The sequence below is a fragment of the Vipera ursinii genome (assembly GCF_947247035.1).
Source record: "Vipera ursinii genome assembly, chromosome: 1".
Classification (NCBI taxonomy): domain Eukaryota; kingdom Metazoa; phylum Chordata; class Lepidosauria; order Squamata; family Viperidae; genus Vipera; species Vipera ursinii.
This window is the reverse complement of record NC_139512.1, coordinates 258,054,758-258,081,372: the sequence shown is the minus strand read 5'-3', so window position 1 is coordinate 258,081,372 and position 26,615 is coordinate 258,054,758. Positions and strand designations below refer to the sequence as shown.

Sequence of the window (26,615 nt, the reverse complement as noted above, 5' to 3'; positions counted from 1 at the left end):
GTTGTCACATGTTGGGTAGATTTCTGGGATCATAGTGTGAAGTGCATGCTGCATTTTTTTTTTAGTAAAGCCTTATCAACATGGAGTTACATAGTAGATTACTAGTAACAGCTGTCGAGGTACCAAAGGATTATAGCCACATTATCAACAATGAAATGCACAAGTCATGAGACTTTTATTGTCAGATAACTCCAGAGACTTAGAGGATTATGTGCAGAACTGAAGATATTCCTGTAGAGTTTGTTTTGATATGCTTTTTGAATAGCCACCATCTTTTACATTCTCTTTTTAAGGTTCAGATTATGAAAATTAAAGTTGTTCTAGCTAATTGCTTAAAAATTAATGAAAATATTAGCATTGATCCTTGGGTTTTTTTAGTGTAACAAGTCAACCCTAGTAAGACATTCAGCTGCTTTTGCCCACAGCCAGCAGGAAATCCTGCCAGTAACTTGACTTTTTCCTTTCTTATAACTTCCAGGCAAAATCAGCAAATTAACCTTCTGTATCAGAAAATAAGAGAGAATGAACTACGAGCTCAACAAGCAAGATTAGGGCACATTGTAAATTGTGAAGAATCATACATGAATAGTTTCCAGGTAAGATGAGGTTTTTGATCTGTATTTGTTATTATTAGTTTAGCGAAAATCCTGAATAATTCAACATCCTTAAGGACAAATTTATATTAACATTATAATAAAACATCCCACTTTCCACAGTTTGAAGTATGAAAGAAATTTGATGCGTAGTGTAAAGGAGCACTGACGCACTTGAATATCATTTGAAATCAGTTCAGTATATGCGTTATTATTTCCTTACACGGGATTCAAATTGACACATATTACATTTAAATGCTTTGACATTTAAACATCTAAAGTTTCATTATATACATATCACTAATATTATCTATTATTGTATCATTAGAGGTTTGAGTAACAGTATGACTTTAGAATACAGACTTTTGATCATATAGGTGCTTTTCCTTTACTTTTCTCATTGATATGCTTTTGCATACTAGAAAACCTATGACTTGTGGAGTCATCCTTTGATAGATATTTCCTTACCTAAACAAAGAAACAGACGACAGACAGGGAAAAATCGGGAATAACTTCCAAATTCCTGCTGGCTTTCTCATTGATTTTGCTTGTGGAAAACTGGCAGGGAGGGTTAGAAATCATTCCTTCATTCCTCCTTGGCTGACCCGCGGAACTCTGTGCCACTTTGCTGGGTAAAGAAGCACAATGGAAGCTGTGGGCTGCAAGGAAAACAGTATCCCTGCTCCCCACCCCAGCGTATCCCCAAGGTCTCATTCAGGAAGAAAGAAGGCTCATCTGTCAACTGCTGGCACCTCACAACCATCCCTATCTTGCCAGCAGTTAACTTGAGTCAAAAATTCCAGTAGGAGAACCTTTTTGAAGAGCTTTCCTTCAACTGTGCGTGCGGTGGTTAGTAACAGTTTCTTCAAGGAATCCTTTTTCTAATCTTTTTCTTCTTCTTCTTTTCCTAAACCAGCCTCAGTATGAGAAAGCATCAATGCCATCTCAAATTGCAGAGAGATCTTTGACCCAGTGTGAAAGGGAGCAAGTTAAGCTTGTATCAGTACAAAATAAGGAGCTACAGCTCAGTGAGTTTTTGAAGGAAATAGTAAACAGATCCAATGAAGATAAAAAGAAAATGGAAGAGAAGGTGAGTCTCATACTGATGTTATTGAATCATTTGATCTCTATAATACAAGCATACATACATTGCTTAGTCATGTGTGCTGCATTGTAGCCGGCAGATTTATTTACTAGATCTTTAGATCATTCGTTAGGGTAATTTTCCCATTTTGTATAATGGAGAAAAATGTTTCTTCTAGATTGCTTTATAGTGCCCTATATTTCCAGATAAAGATAATGGAATATTAGTTTTGTTGAAATCAGCTGGGCAAATTGCTTGTGACAACAAGTCTCATTGATTTAAGTGAGAGTTAAGTTGAAATGACTACTCTACATCCAACTCATTCCCTTGTAGGATAAACTGTATATATACTTCATGTTATTACCCTAGTGCAGAGGCCCCCAACCTTTTCGCCACCAGGAACCTGTTCCATGGAGAGACACTTTTCTTTGGACCGGAGAGGGCTTTGCTCATTTGTTCTGTCCGATATCCGGCACGCCGCAGACTGGTGCTGGTTTGCAGCCTTGGGGGTTTGGGACCCCTCCCCTAATTTGCATAGTTAAATCAGTTTCACCATTGTTTTTTCTGTCCTTTATTAATGTTACCGTCAGATTTTGTTTTGTTTCAGATTATAGCCACCAGAGAAAGAAAGACTTAAAGAGAAATTATAAAATTCACCATAAAATCATATATTTCAGCAAAACTCTCTACAGCTCTGCACAATGTGACAATGAAGAAAATATTTGCTAAGCTTCTGCTAGTTATGAAAATGGATAAAAATATGCAAAATAGTATTGTCCAATCTTACGAATCAAATTGTGCAGGCTATGGCCTTTAGCATTGAACGGTTTTGTATTTTAATGTTTTATTGATAGCTTTGTATCAATATATCCTGAAACAAATCAGTATAAACATTGAAACATACAAAGCTATCAATAAAAATGTTAAAACACAAAACTTCAATATATATGATGTTTTTCAATATAGATAAAAATAAATCAACTAAAGGATATCAAGTAAAAAGTTTTCTTTCACTTTTGATGCTGTTGTGAGTCACAGTCATATTAGTGATGTCAGCAGTTACACAAATTGAATAAATAAATAAAATTTTAAAATAGCTTTTGATAAAACCCATAATATTTTTTCCACTAGCTTGCTGATCACTCCTGTTAGCATGACATTCAGTTATTCTGTTTCTAGTTTATCTTTGTTCTTTTAATGCATTTTTAACTAGTAATCTCTACTAGGTTTTATGATAATCAAAACTAATACAAGTGGTATGTAATTTTTAATGTGATTAGTGAACTTAAATAATAAGGTATGTAATAGGTGGTAATATATACTAAATATAAGTAGCTTTTGTGTTTGTAAAAATGTTTTGTATTTATTTGAAGTGAATACATCATTCAGAAAACCACTAAGCAAAGCTATTTATGCAGTTTTTTTTTAATATTTTAGGCATACTGTACCAGCAGTAATAAAAATTATGCTACTTTGAAGAGGTTTTTTTTTCCTGTTGAGGCAGCTAATCTCAGGAAGCAGAATTTAATTGGTCTCTAGAGTGCTGGCATTAATAAAACAAGACATAGCTTGTATAGACATGTAGGTAAATCCTGTAAAAATGTTTAATTATGGAAATATTACACTAAGCAAAAGTGTGCAGTCTTTGGAAAAAAATCAGCGTTATATTACATCCTGTTTATCTTTTCACAGACATTATTTTTATTAAAATACTAAGCAACCCTTGCCCTATTGGGTTTATCGTTTCAGTGATATTTCCTTATCAGATTCCTCAATGCCTTCTACAATGACAGAACTTATAATACACTGCCTTAATAGGAAAAGTTAGGATAGATTCAGAAATGTATCTGCCTTGAAAATAGCCCACGTTGAACTGTATAGCACAGTCAAACATGAGCCCATGAAATATTTTGTGACCTGAAGTATCATATCTTAAAACTGTTTTATGATTATTTTTATATCATAAAATGCTTTACAGTATATAGATTTGCCAAATTTCAATTCCATGGGAGTCCTAACCCCCAGTTTTTGGACACATTCTGTAAGTTAGCCCATTTGAAGTATCTTGGTTCAAAAATTATTGTCCTATGATGCACTTACTAATTCAAGGTTACATTTTAGTAATATATAAATAGATAACACTGAAAATAATGGTGATTGAGCTTGAAGGATAAATCAACCTATTCTTTTTTTCTTGGTTTCTTACTTTGCCTTTTACATCTAACCTTAACTTTTTTCTAGCTCAAAACCCGAGACAGGTACATAAATAGCCTAAAAAAGAAATGCCAGAAAGAATTGGAACAAAATAAAGAGAAACAGAGACGAATTGAAACACTTGAAAAATACCTAGCTGATTTGCCAACACTGGATGATATTGAGAGGCAAAGTAAAGAGGTAATTGATGTGTTGTTTTGCTTTAAAAGCAGCTCCTTCGAAGGTTTTGCTGAATGATACATTTTAGTGCTTCCTACCTGCCCACAATGTACTCTATACAGTTTCCACACTTTTAACAGATATCCCTTTAACAATCAATTGTGTTCAGAATTATTGACTATACAGGCATAAATCCAACAGTGTTCCTGTCAGGACCCACCCCAAACCACGTCTTAGGAAGACAAAATTCTTGGAGTCAAATCTATTCCAAAAAGAATCTTTACTATGACATGCTTGGTTGTAGGGAACGAGACAGGACTTAATATTATCCCACGAAGTAAACCCTTATAAAGAGTTCCCGGTTTAACCCCGCTTAACCCCATTTGGTCAGTCCCCCATCCTTTCTCTCGTATCATCCATCTCGTGGGAAAAAGGAATTTAGGACCCTTCATGTTTATTGCTCTCTTCCGTGACAAAAGCCAGATGCTAGCCCCCCCTTTTGTTTCCCCAGTTCAAAAGGCTTCTCCTTTCCTTTGAAATGCCTAATACCGGTTCAATACACATCTATTCTCTTCTCTTCGGGAGATGGCAGAATCCATGGAATAATGTTTGAAACATTCCATTTATGAATATGATATAAATGGATTCTGACAATTCCTATACCAGTGCAATAGCCCACTGTTGGGGCATCAGTTCCTAGTCTCTCCTGCAGCCTCCCGGTTCTGCTTTCCAGAAGTTATGTAAGAGTTTCTCCAGAAGGAAGAAAGAGAAAATCGTAATGCACAAATAAAAAATGCTTGTCTAAAATTTTTGTTTAGCCTGTAAGATTTTAAATTGACAGATACATCACTTTGTGTGTGTGGGGGGAATGAGTATGTGTGCACGCACATGATTGTGTTTAAGGAAAAACTAATTATGAAAAACAATATTAATCTTCAATTTTATAATAATCTAGTTGTTGCAGTACATATATTATCTTTAACATCTTGTACTCCTGGATTTAAGAAAATTAATAGGTGTGGGGTTTTCATAATTACAGAATTAATTTTCAAGAAAAGCCCAAGATAATCTGTCAGGATAATACAAAATAATTAGTTTTTTACATTACAAATTTACATTATAAACATTGTTGAAAATGAGATTTCCCCCTATCCTTAAAATGAAACATTTTTCAATTAGATATGATAAAATGCCTTAAGGATTATTATATTAGAAAAAACAGCAGACCTGAAACATTTTACTTTTGCCAGACAAAATTTTAGTTGCATCTTTTGGATTTATAAATGGCTCAGAAAAGAAGAAATTAAAAAGAATTACGGTATGTTGCATTTTAGAAACTTCAGAAAGAATCAGCAATACTGGAAGTTGTGTGCCTTATTCCTTGTCCTAAAAGTGCTTTTTTAAAAAAGGAAACTGGACTTTTTGATTTTTCTTTTAAGACATTTCATTTCTCACCCATGAAGCTTCACCAGTTCTGTATTATCCTTTGAGATCTTTATTATTTGTAAAAATGATGATTTCTAGACAATATTAAAAGTCAGTGGCCATGCTCCTTTACTTTGATAGCCTCTGCAAATTATTTTCTTTTACTTTGCATTTGTCTTTTTGAATTGTGCCAAGAGAACAGATTTCATTCTTGCAAGTCTATGGGAAAACCAACCTTCCTTCCTTCCTTCCTTCCTTCCTTCCTTCCTTCCTTCCTTCCTTCCTTCCTTCCTCCCTCCCTCCCTCCCTCCCTCCCTCCCTCCCTCCCTCCCTCCCCTTCCAAGTCCTTGCTGAATTTTTTGGCAATCTTTTTTGGGAAGTGGTTTGGCTTCTTGGCTTCTTTCTAGGCCTGAGAGAGTGCTATGGTCTCCAAATGACCCAAGACGGACTAGAATTCACAGCTTCTTTGATTTTTGTCTGATGCCCTTAAACTTCCTATTTTACAGCTACAGGGCCTTGAAGAAAAAAATAAGCAACTGAAAGCTACTATGGTTAACCTAGAAAAGGAATTGGAAGAATCTAAGACACAATGTAAAGAAAAAGAATTGCAGCTTGTGTGCCAGAAGAAGAAAGAAAAAGAGTTGATAATTGCAGTGCAAAGGTACGGGTAACGTAATTGGTCACCTTCTGGGTGTGTTGCTGCATAAAAGGTATTTGCATCTAGTGGTCTGCTGATTCAATTCTTTAGTGGAGTTGGTAGAAATAAACTTTTCTGTATCACACAGAAGGCAGGGCAGCCACATATTAGTGCTTTATGCATTGAGTAAGCAGTGGGGTACCACAAGGTTCTGCCTTAGGCCCAGTACTATTCAGTATCTTCATAAATGACTTAGATGAGGGAATAGAAAGGGATCTCATCAAATTTGCAGATGACACTAAGCTGGCAGGAATAGCCAACATCCCAGAAAACAAGCTCAGAATCCAAAACGTTCTTGACAGACTTGAACAATAGTCCCTATCCAACAAAATGATATTTAATGTGGAGAAAAACAAGGTTTTACACCTGGGCAGGAAAAATAAAAAATATAAGCACAGATTAGGCGAGACCTGGCTCAAAAACAATAACTGTGAGAGGGACCTTGGAGTCCTAGTGGACGATCACTTAAACATGTCAGCAGTGTGCAGCAGCAGACAAAAAAGCTAATACAATCCTTGGTTGTATAAACACAGGCAGAGAATCAAAATCACGTGAATTATTAGTACTGCTTTACAAAGCTTTAGTAAGGCCACATCTGGAATACTGCATCCAGTTTTGGTCACCACATTACAAAAAAGATGTTAAGACTTCGTTAAAAAGTGCAAAGAAGAGCAACTAAGATGATTAAGGGCCTGGAGACAAAAGCCTATGAAAAATGGCTGCAGGAATTGGATATGGCCAGTCTAGAGAAAAGAAGGACTAGGGGTGACATGATAGCACTATTCTAGTATATGAGACGCTGTCACAATGAGGAGGGAGTCAATTTATTTTCCAAAGCACCAGAAGGCAAGACAAGAAGCAACGGATAGAAACTAATAAAGGAGAGAAGCAACCTGGAGTTAAGGAGAAACTTCCTAACAGTGAGGACAATTAACCAGTGGAACAGCTTGCCTTCAGACGCTGTGGGTGCTTCATCACTCGAGGTTTCTAAGAAAAGATTGGACAGTTACTTGTCTGAAATGATATAGGGTCTCCTTGAGCAGGGGGCCGGATTAGAAGACCTCCAAGGTCCGTTCCAGCTCTATTCTGATTGCTTATGTATTGCACTTTTAGGGAGGAAGGTGTGGAAAAGCTCTATTAAATGAATTATTTAATTCATTAGTTAAATGATTATTTATGATTGGCTTCCGGTTTAAAACTGCTTCTCCAACCTGTTGTCCTTTTAATATTTTATAATATGTCTTCCATCAATGACAGGATATGTGGCTATCTGATGCTAATTTTCCAGCTTAGTATAGTTTGCAAAACTTTAGCGTTCACACACAGTGGCGTAACAATCGAAAAGATCTATCCTGTAGAAATTGGTAAATTTTCACCCAGAGATGAAAGGCATCAAACCCAGGAAGAACTCTTCCCAGGCTTCTTCTGTAGGGAATAGGGCTGCTTTTCTCTGTACACGTGACTGGAAGATTATTCCCTGTTTTGAATAAAGCAAAGCAGTTCTTTATTTAGACATAAAAATTCAACTTCACTGTCTGCAAAAAAAAAACAAAACATGCTTCCCTCTGGACAAGAAAAAAATTGTTTCCTCCCACTGCAGTGAAATGGGATCATTTTCTCTACAGAGAAATTAAGAGTGGTAAGCTTCCTAGAAAAAAATTGTTATAAAATGAAGCGGTTTGGGGCAAGTCATGGGACATGTTTCTCCTCTATGACGTTCCACCCACTTCTTTTACCTAGTGTGCTGATGATATTGGAGGGACAGTTTGGCTCATGGCAGCATGAAAGTATTTATCTCTGCCTAACATCTTAAAAATTAGCAAAAAATATTAGAAAGAGTCTGAAAAATGCCATGAAACCATCAAGAATTTCTTCTAATTTCCCTTCTGTACCTAATCTCTACAGATGATAAAAGTCAGTTTGGAAAGTTTTTATTTTATTTTAATTCCATTTATATCCCGCCCTTCTCCGAAGACTCAGGGCGGCTTACAAGCTTAGCAGTAGCCTTCATTCTATGTTTATGCCTGCTTATTAGGGCTTTCACACACACCCCAAGCGGCATTATTACAAAGTCAGCTTAATTGCCCCCAACAATCTGGGTCCTCATTTTACCTACCTCGGAAGGATGGAAGGCTGAGTCAACCTTGAGCCTGGTGGGATGCGAACCTGCACTAATTGCAGGCAGCTGGTGTTACTTAAGGAGGCATTAGCCCACTGCTCCACCAAGGCTCTTGGTGTATGTTTATTAGTTTAGTTTCCTGAAAGAAACTATCAGAATCCAAAAGATTAGCTATTTTAACTTCCGGCAACAAAATTAACAATATGTGGCATCTTTAAAGGCTGAAACTACCAGGTTTCATGTGGTATCATTTAGATGTCATTTGGAAACAATTGCAAATGGAACTTAAAATAAGGCAATTGGAATCCTTGTTTTATAAGGTTTTTTTGAGAGAGAAAAACTGTTACAGTAATTAAAAGAAAAATTGGTAATTCTCCAGTACGAATAGTAACAAAAATTTATCTTAGTATGTCATTTTGAATATCCTAAAGTATGGGCCACTTGAGTTCATGACCCTAAAAGGTAGAAGCAACAACAAACAAACAGCTTGTTCAGATGATGAAAGGTTAAATATTTAAGGATAGTTAGCCAAATCTCTGAGTGCATTGTTTCCATCTTACATTTGGTACCTCTTGTGTTTGTGAGAGTATAATCCACCGTGGTGGTTTTGTGTTCTCCTGAAAGTTTATACATATTTGAAGCAGAGTCTTGTTTCTATTTTAAACCACGATTTTCATTGTGATAATATTTTCATCCATGAAAAATGATGGTAAGTAAAAGTAAGTTGCTTACCTGCTCTGGAACATTTGTATGCCTTAGGGCTATTACGTGGACAGGTCTGTTTTTGGGGAGGGCATAATATTTAACCAATATGGGAAGAAGCTGTGTGAATGATCCATGTCATTTTTCTTGTCTTTGAATGGAAACTTTTGCCCTGACTTGTCCGCTTGTTTGTTTTGCTGACCGAAATGTAAACGACAGCTTGCAACAGAAAGTAGAAAAATGTCTGGAAGATGGTGTCCGCCTTCCTATGTTGGACGCAAAACAACTTCAGAATGAAAATGAAAGCCTCAAAGAGAAAAATGAGAAGGCTTACAAGGTCAGTACATTAAAATGGTCATATGGTATCAAGCGGATTCAGTTTCGATCTATATTGCTCCCATATTAGTTTTTCCTCTCTGTTACCGTTCACAAGAAGAGAAGTACCAGCAAATGCTTTTACTCAGGATTACTGTGTGCTCAGATAGGGAGACAGAGATTGAGAGTGGAGGCAAATCAACGCAAGCCTGTTGCTACCAACTTGCTGCTGTTAGCATTTATGTATTTATATAATATTGAATGGAAGATATTTTATTCCAACCATTGCTATCTTAACATTTATAGATATATTTTCCTAAGAACCTAAGAATAACTCATTGGGATTGAGCCAGGCACCATCTTCATCCAGCTTTCCCTCCATGCTTACAGTTGTCCATGGGATTCCTACTCTTTGCTTTCTGGCTTTAACTGGTTAGCAATTCATAATGGATGGGTCCTTCTTTCTCATGACCTCTGGAAAAGTTTACTGAAAAGCTGTTGATGAATTTTGTCAAAGACATCTTCAAAGCCAGGAATGTCAGCAAAGTAACCAACCTGATTATTAGTATTCTCAAAAGCTCCAGACGGTTGGATACCTTGTGAAATCCATGCCGATTTTATTCAGCAACATTCTTTAGTTCTTTTCTGGTTATCATTTCTACCAATTTTCCAGGTGCATATATTAAACTGACTGGAACTCCCCTGTGTCCCTTTTTAAAGACTAGTATTGCTTTCATTCCAGCCTCCTGTAAATGCCCTTCAGAACATTAACACTTCTAAGCGCTCCATCAATCTCTCTGCGTTGTTAATTCCAAACGTGATGTTGCAATATCTTTTGGAAGTATATGTCCTTCAAAAAGATACAGGAAACCAGAAACACAAATAAGAATATTATTACCTTCTTTTCCTCAACAGGTCATAGACAATCAACAAAATCGGATCGCTGAAATATCTTTAGAGATACAGGTAATGCAATGTGATTTTCACAGGTTTCATGTTTACCTTCTGCATCAAAAGAAAGCATTCTCATCATAAAAGGAAGCTGTGAATGCACTTCATAAACTAGCATTATGTTAGTGATATTTAAGTAATCATTTATTTTGCTTCAGTCATTTAACTTTCTGAACTGCAAGTCTAAAAATAAATCATACAAAGGAATAAATGCTATAACTTGGCCAGCTTCATTAGAAAAGGGTAACCTTATCCTTACAGACCAGTTATTCCCCCCTTCAGCAGGACTTCTGTTGTGTCAGTGAAGTGAGGCGGAAATTTATTGACTAACGGTGTGTACCTGACTGCTGATTTATGACTAGCTGACTTGCCTAGAATGCTTTATGATACTGGGGGTAGAGTTTTTGCTGGAAGAGAGCAGGATGATAGTTGCCAGTTTTACTCTGTTCATTTTCAGTAATAAAAACCTCCCACACAACAGTAAAACAAATACACTTATAACTGATGCCTTAACAGTATATTTTTGCTGGTATTTCCATATTAGTTTCCCTACAATTTTCTCTGCATTTTCATGCCTTTAGCTTGCTCTCTACAAAAATATGTGTTAGTTTGTTCTTTAAAAAGAAACAAGAAAAGAAAACTAAAGTAGTTTTTTTTTTAAAAAATTACTTTAAACTTTGGGTATATTCACAGGCAGGAAAAATACTCTGATCATAAAGTGTTGTTTTTTTCTGGCAAAAGGGGTTTGTGAGAATTTATCATTTTTGAATGTGAGAAATTGTTTACTTGCTGTCAAAAAATTGGATTACTTAGCTTATTAACAGTGGTCATATATTATATAAAATGAAAAACCACCACAACTTATCTAGTACCAGTGAAATTTTTTGATCAACTGTTACGTGCATAGAATTGTCATGTAGGAGCATCATGACTTTATGAATATGGTATTGAAGTGGTTGAAATTGATGACACTTATGCAAATTGAAGACATGGGTTATTGCTTTCCTGCATTAAAACTTGAATATTGATTGACATGATGATAATAGTGATATCTGGACTTTGAGATTTTAAATTATTTTACTAAGATTTTATACAGTTTGAATATGATTTCTAGTTCTCTATGTCATAATATTAAGCAGAAAATTAGCCTTACGTGAGCTAATAGCTCTTAGTTTATCTAACTTCTTGTATACTTCTATTGCCATTTCTTTCAATTTTTGTTCCACATTATGTTTTAACAGAATTGTGACTGGATTTCAATTTGATAACAAGGATATAAGCTTTAGTTAACTGGAAACTGCAGTTAAAGAATCCACAACATAGTGCTGAAATTCTCTCATAGCAAAATCATATGAATCTAGTACCTATCCTTCACAGGAGGATAAATATTTATGAAGAATAGGGTCAGCTGAATATAAATGAGTTTAGAGCATTTTTCATACTGGTTATTATTTTTTTGTACTCCTCCCAGAATCACTTCTTTTGAGATGGGTGGCCATATAACTTGGATAAATAAAGAAATTAGGAACTAGAAGAAATTAGGAAGTAGATTTTATATCCAACTGCAGATATACCAAGAGCAAAGAAGGATGGACCTTGTTAAAAACAACTATCAAAAAAGAAGAAGAAAGGAAGTAATGTTTTATAGGAGGCAGATATTTCATTTTCCTTTCTCTTTTTGAGGAGCGTTGAAAGCTGGACTCTTGAGATTTCCCCCAGTTCAAACTCTGCCTTGTTGCTGGGCACTATGCAGGGATGGGAGAAAATGTTGGCTGTACTTGACAATCCTTGTGCAGTCCAGGCTATTTGTTGTTCAGCTGTGCGGGAATGATAAGCAATTCATATACAAGGATGGATGCCAAATTTGATGATTTCAAAGCCAGAAAAAATCTTTGACATGAAATAGCTATAGGTGTAGCTATTAGACTACTAGATTAGATTATATTTATATAAAATTCATACTGGTTATTATTAAAAATAGAATGTTTGGAACAGAGTTTGTTGATCAGTAATTTTAGTTGCAGGGCAGTAGAATTCTGTTGTAAGTTCTTAGTCATTATATTTTGCAACTAATTTTATCCTTTGGTCAGAAGTACAGTCTGAACGGATGAGGATCTGTCCCTCAAATCCAGTAATCATATTTTTCAGAGATGATCAATAACGCACTAAATATACAGGGAAAGGGGTCGGCTCTGTTCTGACAAGACTGTTGCAGAGTTGTATTAAGGCAACATACTAGGTGGAAAGGAATTTAGCCCTCTTTCATTCACAGTACAGCTGGACCTTCTTATCTACATTTCTGTGTATCTGCAGTTGATAAATGAAATGGATAAATCTTGTTTCTCCATGGCCAGTTCTAACTGCTGACAGGTGGGGGGAGAGTCCAAAGCTCCTTTATGTTCTCGCCTCTCCAGTTTTAACATCTACATGGAATTGCTAGCTGAGGTCATCCGTCAACATGGCATCAGGTATCATCAGTATGTTGATGACACACAGTGTACATTTTGACCTTTGATCAATCAAGTGATGCGGTTAAAGTCTTATCCCAATGATTGGAAGGGTTTCAGGTATGGATGCATAGGATCAGGCTTAAACTGACAAGACTGACTAGATATGGGTACAGATTCTTCCACTGCTGATGATTCTTCATATTTGGCTTTGAATGAAGTTAAGCTACTCTTAACAAAACTGGAGTACAATTTGGGAATCCTCCTTTACCCAGCATTCCTGCTGGAAAAGTGGGTGGCATCTGTGTTCAGAACATCCTTTATATAGGTCTATCTGTTGCACCAGTTGCACTCTTTCCAGGACTGGGAGTCCTTTCTCAAGGTCACTCATGTTGATTATTCAATGCTCTTCATTCAGGACTGCCTTTGAAACCCACTCAGAAGCTAAAACTGGGTCAGACTATAACGACAGGAGCTGTTATGAGTATGACTATGTAACAACTCTGTTACATGCGCCGAAATGGCTTCTAGTGAGTTTTCATATGCAACTTGAGGGTGCTGGTTATCACTTACAAAGGCCTTCATGGATTTAGGGGATATCTATCTGAGAGATATTCTGGCTCTTGTAACGACTGCCCAATCTATTCTATCCAGTTGGCACACTTTGAGTCCCATATATTAACCAATGTCATTTGATTGGACATAGGAAGTATACCTTCTCTGTTACGGTGCCTAGAATAGCACCCTACCAGATGATTGGACTGCCCTTAACCTGCAAGCCTTTAAACCAAGGGTCTTCAAACTTTGCCCTTTTGTAACTTGTGGACTTCAACTCCCAAAATTCCTCAACCAGCGTGCCTGGCTGAGGAATTCTGGGAGTTGAAGTCCACAAGTCACAAAAGGGCCAAGTTTGAAGACCACTGCTTTAAACAATCTCTGAAAACCTGATTTTTGTCCTGAAGCTCTGGGATAATAGGTCTGGCCATCTGAGATGCAGTGTCTGTTTCAGTTTCAACTATACTGCTCAAAAAATAAAGGGAACACAAGATAAGACATCCTACTATTAAATACAGTACATTGTGTTGTTTAAGTGTTCCCTTTATTTTTTTGAGCAATATATTTCAGTTTCTATAAGAGAACTTAGAAATGAAGCTATTCAAGAGCTCCTAAAGATGGGCATGGACAAGCAGTTATACAATCTGGAGATTGAAGTAAGGGTGAGGGAGAAACTTAACCTTGCCTTGAGCTTCTTTAGGATAAGGTATGATAAATAAAAGGCTGGAAAAGCTTACAAGATTCAGGTAAGCCAGGTTTGAAACAGGTACCAGATTCCAAAAGATTCTAGCTATGCAACTTTATTGTTCTAAGGGGTAACAGAATCTTGAAAGTCAGCACCTGTTTTCAAGCATTATCTATAATTTTTAATCTGTACACTTCCCAGAACCTGTGTTGAGTTGGGCAAACTTATATAGGTAAATAAATAAAATCAGTTACTCACTCCAGAATTTATTATTTGTGGTGAACAACTTTGTATATCTATAAATGTTGGTGCATGGCTCTGATCCGTTTGCTGTTTTGTACAATGCAGAAGTAAGCATTGAGCTCTCTCCCCTGCCCCCAAATTAATTTGCCAGTGACCTGCAGGGTTCTGACCTCATATGGTCACCTTCTTGCATCGTTACCTTCTCCACCTCGAAAATGAGGGTTCTGCTGAGAGAAGTAGTAATTGTTCACACAAAATATTGCTGTTGAGCATGAAGGTAAAGTTAGCAAGTTGAACAGTCAAGCTGCTAACCAAAGAAACACCAGCATTGCAAAGGTAACTATTCCCATCACAAGAAAGAGTTATGAGACAGCAACACCAACATGTTCCCATAGCTTTTAAGAGGAGGTAATTGATGAATCTTCCAGTGTTCTTTTTTATTATTTTGATATTTTGCCAGAGGCCAAAGGGAGTTGTAGTTCTGTTAACTCCAACATTAAAGCGAAGGAAATCCACTGCTATTTTTTTTACTCTTTATTTATTTTGAATAAAATATTTTTTAAATAATATTTTGACTTATTGTTCTTTATTCAAAATAAAGACTGGAGGAATAGAAGATATGTTACCTTTAATTCTGTAATTTCTTTTATTTGGCATCATATTACAGGGGCTATAGAAGCTATATGCTTATTCTTGTAGGCTCCATGTCTTGTTACCTATAGCTTTGTTGATGGTTATATGTTGGAATGTTGAAGTGTAACCTATATATAGTTGAAGTGCAGATGGGGATTACAAAGCTGTACTTTGAATGAGGTCTACCTCCACGTCAAAATAAGGATGTGATCTAAAGAAAATCAACTGTTACATATCATTGCATTCCTTTGAATTCAGCACTTTTTTTTGATATGTGAAACAGTTCAGCACAAGAAAGTGCTCCTTTTGCTCTATTGCAGATATATTCTCCTATCCTAAGCAATCAGTGGTCAGGCAGCAGTAGTTTCCCCCCTCAAAAACTAGAGAGCAGACAAATGACAAATGATGACTGAACATGAATTCACTGGAATTGACAGTTTTGTTAGCTAACAGCCTTTGAAGCCCCAGAGGATAGATATCTTCTCTAAACATTTTTTGTCTTTCCCTATAAAGGGAGATGGATGCTTTGGCAAACTTAATGCAAAATTCCTCTAAATCTCTTACTGTCAAGATCAGACTAAGAAGGGGCTTTTTAATTCACTGGAACTCTGACAAGCAGATAGTATACACTGATCCAGTGGAGAAATACTTTCCGAATCTATTCTTATAGTATAATCATCCAACTGTTGTTCAAGGAATGTCTCTCTTCTCCCTCCAGTCCTTTATAACCTGAAAGTAATAGATTAAAATGCCCATATTAGGAGATCTGGTAATCTTGAGATGGCTGCAGATACACTGATTCTTGTTTCCTCAAATTCTAAAAAAAAAAGTATTTATTTTCCCCTGGTCAGCATGTCAGATGCTATGGGCGTAGTTCAGTCCATCGTTTTAATATCGGCTGCCTTGAGATTAAGAGAAGTCGGCCCCAAGTTTGCCTTTAAAAGATTCTGAAAAAGTTGCTCTTTAGAAGAACTTTAGCAAAACATACAGCCTGCAGTTCACTCGCATATTGGAATATTGGATATTTTTATTTTTGCTTTTTTTTTTTGCATTGAAAGCTAGACAAAAGATTGGCATCACTGAGATGCCAATTTTCTAGTTTGGCCAGTACTGTAAGGCTTCCCCATCAGGTCAACCATTTCATTGGATTGACTCATAATTACTTGGCAATAGCAAATTCAAATAGTGACTTTTTATATTACTTTCTCTGTTTTTTTCTCTGAATGTTTTTGTTAGATTTTGATGGGCAAAAGAAAACATCAGTAGACCCAAAAGAAATGACATATTTAGTTAGCAGACAAACTCTGGAATGCATGGTGGTGTGGTTGCTGAGTTCTGTTTATTTTTCCTTCAAGGAGGAGAATCTAAGGAGAGAGATTATCCTCCTTGTTGACGGTAAAGTTCATTGCTGAGCAGAGGCTGAACCTAAGTAGCCACCATTCCTGCAGTAGGGTTGTTGCAGGGAAGAGAGTCATAAGCAGCTTTTTCACTGGAGTTTTGAGTATTTTCATCATCAAATACTAATCAACAAGGAATATACAATACTGAAAATTTTGAATTGTTGATTTATTTAAACAACATAAGTAACGGTAATTTTTCCATTTTCCCCCAGTCTATGCAAGAAAAGCTTTTAGAAGGAAATCTGACAATTCAGAAACAGAAAAATGAACTTGAAGAAAAGGAAAAGAGTGTACAAGAGTTAAAGAAGGTACTTCTTGAAGTAAGTTTCGGAGATTATCCTCTGAATCAGATTTACCCGTCTACCCTTTTCATGTATTGTGAGTGGACTGTGAAATAATTTCCCAACTTGCAATTAAGTTCAAGTGCTTTTTTTGAAAACCTCAGAACTAGACAGGAACCAACTACATTAATGAACCTCTTACTATAATTGGGAAAGTCTCTGATGGACCAGTAGCTAGTGGTGACAGATTGATTTGCTATCTCAAATAAACAAACAAAAAACTGCATGGTTTCAGTCCTCACATTTTCAGTCAGAAGAGAGATTTGGACAGTTTTATTAATAATTCTTTGCTTCAGTTATCGTTCAATTATCATTTGACAGTGTAGGAGCTCCTCTTGCTTATAATAAATGCCAAGTATTGAAACTTACTTTTTCAAGCAGAACTTTTTTTTCATTTATAGGCTAGGATCTAAAGGTACTACCCTGCTAAGCTTACATACTCAAAGAGGCTTTTGTTTTCAGGATCCTAAAATGTAGCCCAGGTTTTTTTTAGCCTCTCTTCTCCAGTTGGTGCAGAAATAGAAGGATGTACAGGTAGTGTTCATATAAACAATGGTAATTGGGATTGCCAACTTCATCACTAAGCAAACAGTTGTAAAGCATGATGCCACATGACTGCACTGATATACAGCCTCAGTTGCATTAGTTCCAGATACCATTCTTAAGGGGAAACTGTGAAATGTTAGATGTGAGGTCACATGATTGGCATTTGCAACCTCCTGTCAGTTTCCCGATTGCTCATTGGAAGCCAGCAGTGAAGGTTACAAATGGTGATCGTGGGTCTGCAGGATGGTGCAGCTGTTGTAATTACAAGCCTGTTGTCAGGTGCTTGGATTATGATGACATGACCATGGGAATACTTCAATGGCCACAACTGCAAGGACCGGTCAAAAAATCTCCTTGTTCAACATGTCGTCACTTTGAACAATCTCTGAGCAAGTTGTCATTAGAAAAGGACTATCTGTAGTTTGATTGATTATCTGAGATAATAAAAACATGTTACTTAGATCATCAACCGACTACAGTTTACTTTCCGACATTATGCCTAATGTATAACAATGTGGGTATTTGTTCTATCATAACATGTTAACATGTGATGTCCACCACTCTGGCCTTCCATTTCCCCACAGTTTTCTTATCAGATGCCAAACATCTGGTTCATGCCCCCGAATGCAGAGTTTCTTTGAAATAAAATATAAGCAAACTCTTTTTCAGATGCCTTCTCTTCCGTTAGAATTTTTCTGAAAATAAACCAAGCGAATAAAGTAATTTCTGTTCTCTCGTTTTTCATCTTGTTTTAATGAAGAACCAAAGATTTATGGAAGAAAACGAAAGTTTAAGAGAACAGATTCATCTGATGGAGCAGTCCAGACAACCAGTGGCCAAAAAGTTACCCGTGGCAGATCAGTTATTCATAGAGATGTCTCACTGTCTGTTCGACTTGAAAGCACTTTGCAGTATTCTTACTCACAGAGCTCAGGGCAAAGAGCCTAACCTGTCCTTGCTGCTCGGAATCCAGTGTAAGTAATGTGGACAGAAATGCCTCCTTTTGGCACTGGGAAAGCTGGGAAAGGAAAATCTAAGGGATGTTATTAAGAGAGGAATGGGAGGCTCCAGATTGATGTACATTTCTGACTTAGGTAAACTACCAATAAATACATAAACTACTAATGAACCTGCAATAGGAAAAACAGGCATATAGTATATGTGAAAGCCTTATTTTTCACAACTGTAATTCAGAAATGTACAGTTATTTTGAGAATTAAATTTAGTCTTCTTACAATGTTGGGCTCCCTGCAGCTTTTCTATAGCATAGTTGTATGATGTTTGTGGTCTCCAAGCAGCCATGTAGTAAGTTCCATCTGCATCTGTGTTGTTTTTTAAAAAAAAATACATTTCAGCATGAAGTCATGCTGAAAATTGGTTCTTTGAAACAGGCAGCCCGTGGCACTGCTGCTAGATTTTTTACCTCAAGAGTATCATGCTGTCATTTTAGTTCCTTTAAAAGCCCGAGGAGCAAGACGTTCTAGTAATTTCAGTTGAATAAGTAGAACACTCCAATTCCCCCAAAATAAACTTCATTAGGACCCCATTTCTTTATGCTGGTTTGGATTTCATATGTTCTGGTGACTGCCTGAACTGGGTGGTATTGTCAGTTTTTCTCAAGTTAACTTCTAATTCTGGCAGAAAATAAAAACAACCTCTACTAGAGAATATTCTTTGACCAAAATTGCTTCCCTAAGAACTCCTCTCTTCTATCCACATTCTATTTTTAGTTGGCATAAAATATAAGACCAAGATGCTGACTTTCTTCTCTGTATCATGGGTAATTTTAAAGTGATCATAACAACACGCATTTTGTCAAGAAAGTGAAACATTCAATTTGGACTAAAAATATTAAGTTAACACGGTCAATAGCATATAAAGAAAATATATATATATATAATGGTATATCGTTGGCATTTACCGCCAGCCAGGCTCGCCAAAATGTTTCCAGGAACACCCCCAACTTGTTGGAAATGTGGGGTCAAAGAAGGCACATATTTCCACCAATGGTGGACCTGTCGAGAGGCTATGAAATTCTGGAAGAAAATTCAGAAATGGCTAAATGAGATGTTGGGATACCATATACAATTGTGTCCTGAGGTATTTTTATTGGGGATAAGACCACAAAATATAAATAGAACTGCATGGTACCTGTTGTTACGTATAACCACTGCTGCAAGATTGGTGTGGGCCCAGTATTGGAAGAGGGATGTTAGCCCACCCGACCAAATAATAATTCAGAAAATAATGAACAGTGCGGAATCAGATTGGCTCACTATGATGTTAAGGGGAAGAGGGGACACAGAATATTATCTATCTTGGAGTCAATGGTACAATTGGATGTCAAAAAGAGTTGTTAATTGAACTTTATTACTTGTTATATATAAGAATTTCTTCTTTCTTTGTGGCTATTTTCTTACATGTAATGGGACAATTTTATCTCCTCTTCACCGCTATTGACTTAAATGTTTGCTTGTTACACAAATAAACAAAAAAAGGCAAAAGAAAAAGAAAGTGAAACGTTCACATTTTTTTCCCTAGAGCACAGCAGAATTAGGTCATTAGGTCATTTACAATTGTATGTTTTGAACTAGTGACTTGTTTAACTTCTAGCCCTGGTTCTTCTTTCACAGCAATGAACTGTTCCTCTGAAGATGAGAAGCACCATAGCACAGAAAGTCTCTCGAAGAAGCTCTCGGAGGTTTGTCAGTTGCGAAAAGATATTGATGAACTGAGGACTATAATTTCAGACTGCTATGCTCAGGACATGGGAGAAAATTGCATTACACAGTGATGACACCTTGGCCTCATACTAGCAACTAAGTTATTAAATGCTGCTCTGGTTTTAGTTGCTCACATTTCTGTTACAAACAATACTGAAAGCAAATGCTGTGCCAGCTGAAAAGGTTTCATACGTTTGTGCACAGCTCATGCAGTAATACGATCCTCTATCAAAGAGATTTTGTGCTGCGGGGAAAAACCTGATTTCTTTAAAACTACTGAATATAGGTCAAAGCTGTGAATAATGTTGTTCTTTTGAAAATGGTTTTTATTTCTTTCCTTTTGCTGATAAAAGAGAATACAATGTTTTCTGGAGTAAAGATGGAATTACCAGAAGAGGGCGCTATAACGGTGGTTCAGCAAGCTTTTAGGATAGAAGATCCACAAGCAGTTGGATGTGCTTGGTTATTTGAACATCAGGTATTAGAACTGTGGATGAAGATATAGAGTCCTAACAAAGATTATTTTTTTTTTGGATGAAGAGACTACTGATGGTTTGGGCCGCATTAGGTTAAAATTATATGCTCTTTAAGGGTTGCATCCCCAGTTTTATTCTGCAATTCTTGTGTAATGCAAGGGGAGAAAAAGATGGAAAAACATTCACATTTCAGGAAGGGATTTGCACTTTGTTTGAAATTTGGCAAAGTAGTGTCGTCTGAATGTTGTAATTCCAGCACACAGAAAAATAAAAAGCCTTGAAGAAACCCAATTTCTTCTGGCAATCTGAAACAGGAGATCTTGATGAATAATTAATATATTTGCTCCAAAATTATATCACAACTGGCATAAAAACCTTATGTGAAAACAAGGGTTTTTGACTATTCATACAAATATGCTTCAGTTTCTCTTCTTGCCAAAAGAGGACTAGAATGAACCGAGCAGTGCCAACCTTCATAGATGCAGTGTTAAAATGCCTGAATTACAGGTATAATCCAGGTTTATGTATTTTGCTGTGTTAGTCTGTGTTTGTCATGACAAGGCTGATACCACTTTATTCTGACAATCTATTCTACAAGTTACAAAAAGCACCTTTGGGAAAAAAGAAGAAGGCTAAATACAATGCATGATGCTCATAGATGCCATGAGGCTAAATAATTTCAGTCTTGTCAAAAGTTGATACTTAAAGAGCAAGAAATGGATTACCATTTTCAATTTCTTACATTAATATTTTTCCCTAAGCAATTTTTGGACATTGATTTTAGATTGATATTTTCACATTTGTATGATCCAAATTTATATTTTATTTGTATATGATGCAGTTTAAAAAATTGGCCTTTTTAAAATTCTACTTGTTTTAATAGGAGTTTATTTCTACTCTGTGATGGCTATATTCTCTGTGGAAATTTATTTTAATATTGAACTTAACTGACGCTTAGTCATTTTAAATGCACATTTGTAAATATTAAATAGAAGCAGCTAGTAAGGGAATAAAAGATGCTTAATCCTGCTGATTGAGGCCTGAATTTAAAATATTATGGTCATAATCCCAAAAGTGTTACTAGAAATAAAATTGGGCAGTACTTATAATTGTAACTTTAAATTCATATCTATGCAGATGAAGGAGTGAATGATAAGAACTAATTAGCTGATTCACTTTCTCACCAATGAACAATGAGTGCAAGCCTGACTTTCTTACTATACTGTGCTATTAAGAAGCACAAATGTCATTTTTTATTCTAAATGTTTGCATTTTATATTCTACTGGACTCTGTATCTTACAAATAATTTGGAACTGCAGCATTATGTTATTTTTAAGAATCTTCCACAGTAAAGATTGAAGCAGTTTGTGGAAGTAGATTTTTGACACCAAATTGTCAAGAAATTTCATTTTTGCATGGGCTGCAAATAACTGATTTTAATTACCGTAACTAGTTAGCTGGATTATTTAGCTTTTTACCTTTAACAACCAACATATTTGTCTACATTATGGCATCATGAAGTCATATCACCACTTTTACTTTGAATAGACAATCATATAGCACTCATGGAAGAGCTAATTTTCAAGAGATTATCCCAGATACCTGATAACTTTGATCCTTGCCCAGTTATTTAGCTTCTGTAGTTTAACTGTTTCAAACATATTCACACACTATGCATGTTTATGAACCTTTTTTTTTAAAAAAAAGGTTTGACAAATTGTTTTACAAATCTTATTTTTAAAAGATATTTTTGTTCTAGAAATAAGAATTGTGTCACAAGAAATGCCTCCTAATATGCTGTAGAGCAGTATTTTTCAAACCTGGCAACTTTAATCAGGACTTCAACTCCTAGAATTGTCCAGCCAGCATGCTGTCCACATACCGAGTTGCCAGGTTTCAAAAACACTTGTAATTAAGACATCAATGAAAATAAATGGGTAATTTGTTTAACAATAGTAATATAATTATTTCAGTTTAACATGCATATATGTATCCTTGTGAATACATAGACAAAACTTCACTAGGCCATTTGTTAGAAAATAAAGCCAGTGTTCCATAGCGCTTTGGGGGACGTGCTTTAGTGTTCACCCCATCCTTCCACTCATATTCAGTGAAAATATGAAGGTGTAGCATGCATTCCAGCTGCATTTCTGTTGTCAACATCCCTCAGTGACTGCAATTCATTGATTGAATAGAGGAGATTCCTAATGGGTGTGTGTGGATAAGGATATCCAGTCTTTTAGAGAAGCCCTGAGACTGTACATCTGTCTGGCCTTCTTTATACTACCAGCAAACACAGAGTGTTGGGAATTAGGGCTATTAGTACGACCCCTCTTTTCTTCTTACACATTCATTGAACAACTAAAAAGAGGTTGTGATTTTGGACATTTTGGCCTATCAAACTGGCCAGTAAAAAAATAGTATGCTGTGGATCACAAATCTATTCAAGCAATTTCACAGAGACTGCTAAGTGGTGGTTCCTGTGTTAAACAAGGAGGAACCTAGATTTATCCTCAGATGCTAGATAAACAGGGAGAAGGCATCTGCAACTGCTTTGTATGTAGGTTAGGTAGAATGCAGAAAGAGATTTATTTCTCAAATGAAGGCTCTATGTCCTGGTAATTAGTTTAATGTGTCTTAGTGAAATGAAAACAGTCAAAGGTGGTAACCAGAGACAGAAAAGCAGAAGGACAAAATTAAATGAGCCATAAATGCACAGTATTATTTTATTAATAATAACTTAGCAGTCTTGGAATCTGAAGAACTACCAGTTTACAATGACTATTTAGTAGTTTAAATTTTGCATAAGAAATGCATGAGTTTTTTTCATTGAATATGTGTGTGGCCTCATTCAACACATGTTGTAAAAAGTGGTTAACTAACAATAGCTTTTTTTAAAAAATGGTTCATAATGGTATTACTAAGTTGATTTAGTCATGACAACCTTTCCCCGCAGATACAGGAGATCATCCAAAGAGCTGAAAAAATATTACTAATAAATAAAATGTAGATAGGTTTGTCAGCAAAGATGAAGGCAAAAATTACACATTTCGTATGTTGAGGTTGCAATTTTACAGAAGTGTAGATGGCATTCTATAGTAACTACTATAATTTAAGAATGTATCCCAAAAAGGAATTTAGAAAATTACTTTCATACATGGCTAATGCAGTTATTTATATGCCCTTTGTATGTACAGTATTCAAATTTAGTACCGTAGTATAAACTTAATTTGATATTATTTTTTGTAAAGCATGGCAGTGATCCTATTTGGAAAATTGACTTAGCTCTGATAGTAATGCCCAAATCAGTAATACTTCCTCATTATATAAGGGTAGACTTAGTTGTTAAATAAATATTTAGGTCTTTGGAATGTAAGTTATGAGCACAGATCATTTTTAGTAGGTTTGCCATAATCTGTCATCCTGGATATAGATATTTTTTTAAAAAAGTAATATAAATGAACCAAAATTATTTTTAACTTTTTTCTTACTATTTGAATTAGTTTTTTAGTTATTTATTCCCACCCTACCCTCTTTTAGAAAAATTGTGAAAAATTATTTGTTAGATTCCAGAATGAGAATAAAAAGCTAAAAGATAAATGCAAGATGCGGTGTGTATCAGTTTTACTCTGCCTAAAACTTAAACTGGGGTTAAATTCACCTAGCCCCCAAATTTATTGTTTAGTAATGCTTCTGTAAATCTGTGTATATTTAAAAATAACTCTAAACGTAAAAGAGATTTGACATATTCTAGATTTGGATTTCAAACAAAATTGAAGGCAAAATTACTATTCTGTAGAAAGACAATGTAGAAATGTAGAAAGACAAAGATATTAAAATTTTGGTGAATCAGTCAATAAACCAATAGTCTTTGGAGTATTATTTCCATCTCTTTGTAACTCTGTGCCTTTTATTTTTGTTCATGGCTTAAAAGTAACATTTTAATAGCTATGAAAGTTATCAAAATTTGCACTTTGTTTCCTCTGAGTTTTGAGTTTTTTTAGCTTGTAAATGTGTGAGAAACTTTTCGTAAATAGAAATATTTTTTAAAAGTTGTAGGTCACCTTTGAAACTTAATCTGGTCTGTTTTTACCAGCTATTCTGCATATGGTAGAGAATATGCAGGAAATTCAGTCAGAGTGTCCTTTTGTATATATTAGGTATAGCATTGTTAATCAGTGGCTAGGCAAGGGAAAAGAGGGCTCTCCTTCAAAGCACAGCAGACTTAAACTGGATCAGTTTTCTAATGCTGGTAGCTCTTCAACGTTGGTTCAGTTTTTGAGCCACTCAGAATACCTCATGTGTACATATAGAGTTGTCATGACTTAAATCGAAATGCATTCAGTATTGTTGCTGTTTTTAATTTTAATTTTTAAAGAGCCACTGGCTGGCTCATCTTGTTAGGCCTGTCATTGTTGCCTACCCTCTTTTTGTAACTTTTTTTAAAGTAGCATTTACAGCTAGAATTTTGAATGCCAAAGTTCTATTTATTAAATGATAAAATTTTCATTGTTGATTATACTAGTATTTTTCCACTCAATATGTTTGTTGGATGTTTGAATTTGTATCTGCAGAACAAAAATAAATTTTGTTAACAAAAGCTGGACATTTTCTTTGTTGTTTCTAATTTTAAATAACATGGTATCACTGGGATAAATGTTATATATCATCTTTGCTTGTTGATAGCACAAAAGAATATTGTCAATGAATGGACATGAAATCTAAAATGAAATACGGTCAGGTGGCATACAAATTTTAATTATTTTTATCTGTTCACAACTGTGAAGTCACAGTTGCCAGTTCTTTAACCTGTGTTGCCCTTCATATTCATTGAGTTTTTCTCAAGTACCTAGGATGTCATAATGTATCAGCATAGTATATGTGCAGATCCAGGCAGGTCTTTTGCAATTATTATTATTATTATTATTTAATAGAGCTGCTCACTAGAAGTTATCCAGCAAGAAATACTGGGTCCTCTGTGAATTCATGTTGCGGTTGCCTCATTAGAGAATGCTGTGATATAACAAGCTAAGAACATAAGTTCCCTTGCACTCACTCAGCTTTGAAGCATAGTATGGAGACAGTGCTGGGGTCACGCTTAACTACAATCTTTAATGGAACCACTATGGGGATGCTGCATCCTATCCTAGTACTCCTTGATCTCTCAGCAGCTGTTCATGCTGTTGACCATAGTATCTTCATGGACTGTGAAGTGAGGGCTATTGTAGTCATTTGTACCCTTCCTCAGTGGTAGTCTCCACTTGGTGTTGGGCCAGAAGCTGCTTGGATCTGGATGAGAAGGAACAGGCTTTGGCTCAATCCGCATTGGCTATGGCTTTTACTTTCTTCCCCCCAAGTTAGAGACATTTTCAATGTTTTGAATAGGATTGCACTTCCCCTTTAAATTGGCACCTGTGGGCCCTCCTGGACTTGCAGCTGCTTCTCTACGACAAGCCCATCAGTTGCACCATTCCTCAACCAGGAGGCCCTTCAGATGGTTAATTGTGCCATAGTCAACTTCTGACTAGACTATTCAGTGAACTCTAGGTGGGGCTGCCCTTGGAGACCATCAGAAAGCTACAACTGTTCCAAAATGCAGCAGCATAGGCAGTAACGGCATAATGTTGTTATGCTCATGTGTCATCAGTGCTACACTGCTCATTTCAAATATACTCTTGACAGCTCACAGCAATTAAGATTACATTTAAAAACAAATATAAAAGTGTAAATAGCCCTACAACAAGAGTTTTATACATAGTTCAGTTTCACTGTTTCTAGAGGCTGAGAAAAATGCTTCTGGAGAGAGTAGTATAGTATGCATATCTGTCCAATACCGATTTACTTTAGTAACTTCCTTTAGCTACTTTGGACTAGATTTTTAGAGTATCTCTCATGGAGCTGAATTTCTATGAAAAATAAATCAAAGGTATCATTGGCAAATAGAGCAAGAATCTCCACAATGAAACAGTGAAAGAAAAAAACTGATAGTTAAATTAGATCTATTACTCAGAACTCTAAAATGCTTCTACTTTTGACACTTCCAAGATAGGGTTTTTTTGCATGCATTCCCTCTGTCTCATTGGCCGAATTTAAATAATTTAAACAGCTTAGTAGTTTTGGCTGTAGCCTCTGCATATCTTAAAAATATCATTTGCTTCTTTATTAAAATTGCTCAAAAAATTATACTTCTGAATGACTAATGGTAACAAAACAAAAATTAAGTTAAATTATAAAATAAATCATGACCAGAGAAGGAAACATATCCCCTGAAACAGTAACACTCTCCATTTTTTTAAAAAATAGCCA

The 26,615-nt window shown here is 35.8% G+C and overlaps 1 protein-coding gene across 1 annotated transcript in view; it reads left to right on the top strand.

Annotated features, from left to right (window-relative positions):
- CEP85L (centrosomal protein 85L) overlaps positions 1-24,879 on the top strand; it is a 116,443-nt gene extending 91,564 nt beyond the window's left edge. Inside the window, exons 5-13 of the mRNA XM_083355503.1 lie at positions 479-596; positions 1,510-1,683; positions 3,919-4,071; positions 5,982-6,136; positions 9,213-9,330; positions 10,224-10,274; positions 16,435-16,542; positions 17,870-18,083; positions 19,743-24,879. Of these exons, the coding sequence (XP_083211629.1) occupies positions 479-596; positions 1,510-1,683; positions 3,919-4,071; positions 5,982-6,136; positions 9,213-9,330; positions 10,224-10,274; positions 16,435-16,542; positions 17,870-18,083; positions 19,743-19,903 (1,252 nt within the window). The 3' untranslated portion in view covers positions 19,904-24,879. The remainder of the gene's footprint in view (positions 1-478; positions 597-1,509; positions 1,684-3,918; positions 4,072-5,981; positions 6,137-9,212; positions 9,331-10,223; positions 10,275-16,434; positions 16,543-17,869; positions 18,084-19,742) is intronic.
- Positions 24,880-26,615: the final 1,736 nt, after the last annotated feature.